This window comes from Belonocnema kinseyi, chromosome 10 (assembly GCF_010883055.1).
Source record: "Belonocnema kinseyi isolate 2016_QV_RU_SX_M_011 chromosome 10, B_treatae_v1, whole genome shotgun sequence".
In the NCBI taxonomy this organism is placed as follows: Eukaryota; Metazoa; Arthropoda; class Insecta; order Hymenoptera; family Cynipidae; genus Belonocnema; species Belonocnema kinseyi.
In genome coordinates, this window is record NC_046666.1 from 66,209,771 (window position 1) to 66,213,934 (window position 4,164).

General features: G+C 35.3%; 1 protein-coding gene across 1 annotated transcript in view; it reads left to right on the forward strand.

Annotated features, from left to right (window-relative positions):
• The window catches only part of LOC117181179 (WD repeat and FYVE domain-containing protein 3), a 51,573-nt gene that overhangs the window by 36,736 nt on the left and 10,673 nt on the right, over positions 1-4,164 (forward strand). The window contains exons 22-24 of the mRNA XM_033373747.1: positions 2,526-2,738; positions 2,785-3,078; positions 3,485-3,634. Coding sequence (XP_033229638.1) covers positions 2,526-2,738; positions 2,785-3,078; positions 3,485-3,634 — 657 coding nt within the window. The remainder of the gene's footprint in view (positions 1-2,525; positions 2,739-2,784; positions 3,079-3,484; positions 3,635-4,164) is intronic.

The following is a 4,164-nucleotide window of genomic DNA, read 5'->3' on the forward strand; positions in this document are numbered from 1 at the left end:
TTCGCTGGAAGCGGGTGCAATTTTTCAGATTAGCACCCGCTCCCGGCGAAATCCTGCGGTTGTCCTTATGACAAATTTTTAATTATATATATATATATAAATATGATCAGAAAGAACATATTAAAAATTAAATAGTTTGTATACCTGAACCTTCTACGGAAATACTCATTTGCTTCACCAACTCATGAACTCTCTTTTTCGTGCTTTGAGTTTTTATTTCTTCCTTCATTTGTTCTGCTTTCTTGGAATGTTCATTTTCTGCAACCTCTGATTTATCTTCTTCCCCTGGCACTTGAACGTAATCCATCGACCACATCTGAAAGATTTTAAATTATATAATAATTCAGTCTTAGGAAAATTATGTAAATATTTAAGTGAAAAAAGGTTTTTGTTTAATAAAACTTACTCGTGCGACGCCGTCAGTCGATCCCGTCATAATCACGTTTTGAGAGTCCCACTCATGAGTCTGACTAAAAGCAACACAGAGAATTTGTTGCATTCTGTCAGCTCTACCCACACAAGTGTTGACACTTGCAAGCTCTTCTCCATTTATGCTCCAAACGTGTAGCCAAGTGGCAGCACAGGTAGCAATATCACCCTTTAAATGTTTAAATAATCGAGTATAAATTTACAAGTTTCGGTGTGCGTTTTTTTTTTTTATGGAACTTGCAAGCCACGGACTTTTGAAGATTTTAAAACCTTTTAAACCTTTTTTTCAATGAAGCAACTATTTTGCTACTACTTTGAAAAAGACGACACTATGCTAATATTTTCTCAAATTGCGTTCCTTAAATCTGATAAAATCTGTCATATTTTTCAAAATTCTTTTAACCCTTTAACGGCCGAATTATTTCCACCCACTTCCTATCCAAAATAATAACTGTTTTGGAGTATAACAGGGTCTCAGATGACAGAAAAAAACGCCAAAATTCTCATTCCACTCAAAACCACCCTTAAGGACAAAAACCACCCTTAAGTTAGGGAATGAAGTTGGAGAACTCTTGATAGGAATATTTGCATTTGAAGTATTTCAGAACATCCACAGGAGTCACCTCCAACTACAGAAAAAATGTCGCATGTATTTGAGGGGTTGTACTTTCATCCCCTAGTACAAAAAGCATAGAAAACTTGTTCAGTCGTACGAAAAAGAAAAATATTAATTTCACTATATGTCCACTTAAATGAGGGGTGATGTTCCGGTGAAGGGTTGGTATAAGGCATGTTTCTGTAATTTTACGTGAGTATTATTGTTTTCACATCTGAATATCACTTTATAACGAATTTCATGGAAATTGATCCTGGGGAAGCCTATTTATCTATTTTAGGGCGTGAAAACTACCCCTAAATTGAGTTCAGGAGGGTGTATATATATTTTTAGGTTCTTATCGTGATCAGTATTTTCAAGAGCAAAACAATTTTTACCGAATTTGGATGAAAATTCAAGTTTACACCTGAATAAGGGGTGCAAATCACCCCCGGAATCGAACCCTAAAGGCTGCATTTTTTGGCCCCCTTTCTTAAATCGTTCGTATCGTTTTCAACATGGGATTTTACTTTTTCACGAATAGCCACATTTTGTGAATTACAATATTCGAAAAGCACCACCGAAATCTAATAAAACTCCTTAAATTCTGCTAAAAATAACATAACCGCCAACTAAAGAAATCTAAATTTGAAAAGATTTCAAAAGGTGTGCAGTTGTTTTAAAGTCTTCAACGTATTTCAAGGGATCTTAAATTTCATGAGGTCTTAAATGATTTTAGCGCTTTAAACATTTCAAAATAAATTATAAAATATATTAAATATTTCAAAAGATTAAAAAATGTATAAGGAATTTTTAATGATTTTGTAAAATTTAAAAGATTTCGAAAGTTTCAAGACATTTTACAACATTTAAAGTATTTATATTGTTTCAAATGGAATTAAAAGATTCCATGAGATTTAAAGAATTTTGATAAATGCCAAGGGATTTAAATAAATTTGAGAGTTTTTCAGGGAATTTAATATATTTCAGAGGTGCTTTTAGGATATATTAATAGACTTCAAAGAATTTAAGAAAATATAAAAGATTTCAAGCGAGTTTTAAATGAATAGGATTTTTAGGATTTTAAGGCATTTTAGAGGATTTAAAGGATTTTATCATTTGTTTTACGGCGTTTTACTCGATTTTTCCGACATTACTGGGGACTTCAACAGATTTAAGGGATTTTGTCCGAAATAAATTAAATGAAATTTCCAGGGATTTCTAGGTATTTCCAAGAATTTCTACGGATTTCAAGGATTTCAGAAAAGGTTCACCATATTTAATTTTTGTTTAGAGAATTTCTAGGATCTCAAAAGATTTCAAAGCTTTTAGTGGCCGTTTTAATGGAGCAAAAAAATTTTCTGTCATTTTCCGATTCAAATTATTTTTTCATTGTCATTGAAAATTAAAGATTCGAACTATTGAAACTAAATATTCTTTTATATAAATTGATAAGAACTGCAAATGAAAACAAACAGTGGAACTCTTTTTCAATTAACAGCGGAGGGAGAAACTTCAAATATTTATGGAGGCCTAGAAAGGACCAGGGAGGACGACAGGGACAACAGAGACAAGGAAGCTCAGTATCAAGGAAAGAATAAGGATTCTCGACCTGGAAAGCTGACGAAAAAGGAGCTGGACCGAGAAATAAAAGAAAGAAAAGATAGAAAAAAATCATGTCATAATCAGAGGATTCAGACCAACCGGGAGGAACGTAGAGGGAGAAATAAAATCGGCCCTTAAAAGAACAATTGGAGTAGCAGCAGAGGTCAAAGGAATCAGGTTCAACAATGAAGAGTTTTTGGTGGACTTGCATTCTTGGAGAGACAAAATGTCCATAATGAGAAGAAAATCCAAATTCAGAGGGACCAGCATCTGGATTGCGGACAACTTGACCGACAGAGAGCTTCAAATACAGAAGTGGATCACGAATGTAGCTGAGGAAGAAGCAGGACATGGAACAGCAGTGAGGACGGGCTACATGAAATGGAAGATTGGTGAAGATTGGTTCTTCTGGAACGGGGAAGAAGGGGGACTCAGAAAGAATTTTTTTCGTATCCACGGCGTCTAAGAACATCAGAGGTATGTCATGGAATATTTCGGGAGCAAATAAGGTAGGGCAGACATGGGATTATTTAAAGGGTTTTGAATTAATTGTACTACAAGAAACTTGGCTAATGAAAGAGTCGGAAGAACAATTTGTTAAAAAGCTAGATAAAGATTTTATTTGGATAACAAAACCGGCAGTAAAAGTTCATAATAAGGGGAGAGCAAAGGGAGGGCATCTAATAGGAATTAAGAAAAATTGGGTGGGAGACAATTGGGAGCGTAAAGAATGGGACTACGGAATTGTAATTAGTAACAATAAGTTAAGATTTGAATCAAAAATACTAAAAATTATAACTGTTTATAACAATGAAGGCATTTCTAAGATCCGTGGAAGTCTATGTAAATTAATAGAAAAGGCAAGCAGAGAAAATGAGTGCTTAGTAATGATAGGTGATTGGAACACTAGAGTAGGTGGGGTCACAGAGGAGAGCCCAGAGATGCAGTACGAGAATGGCAATAAAAATCTGCGAAACTCGGAGGACGAGTTGGTGAACGCCGAGGGTAAGAAACTTTTAAATATTTGTGAAGAACACGGGCTTAAAATCCTCAATGGTTGTACTTAGGGCGATAGAAAAGGCAGATTCACGCATATTAGCGACGCGGGGGGATCGGTCTTAGATTTAATTATTTTAAAAGAAGACGAGGGGGTAAACCCAATATCGGAAATAAAAGTTGAAGCGAGAATCGAGTCGGATCACCTACTGGTCACCTTCCGACTTTCTCACACGGGGTCAGAATTATACGAAAAAAGGGAACCAAGAAGAGGACGGAGTATAAATAAGGCGGAAAAACTATTCTGGGACAAAGGAAAATCAGAAAAATTCGGGGAAAAAATGGAAGAACTATGGGAAACGAGAGTAGAGGAAGAAGCAAATAAAGACAGATGGGAGATAATAATTGATAGTATAAAAAAAGCAGAAAAAGAAGCTGGAATGGTAAGGATGGTGGGGCCCCACAGCAATAATTTTAAGAAAAGGATTGACTGGTTCGATGAAGATTGCAAAGAACAGAGGAAAAAAGTGTGGGAAACC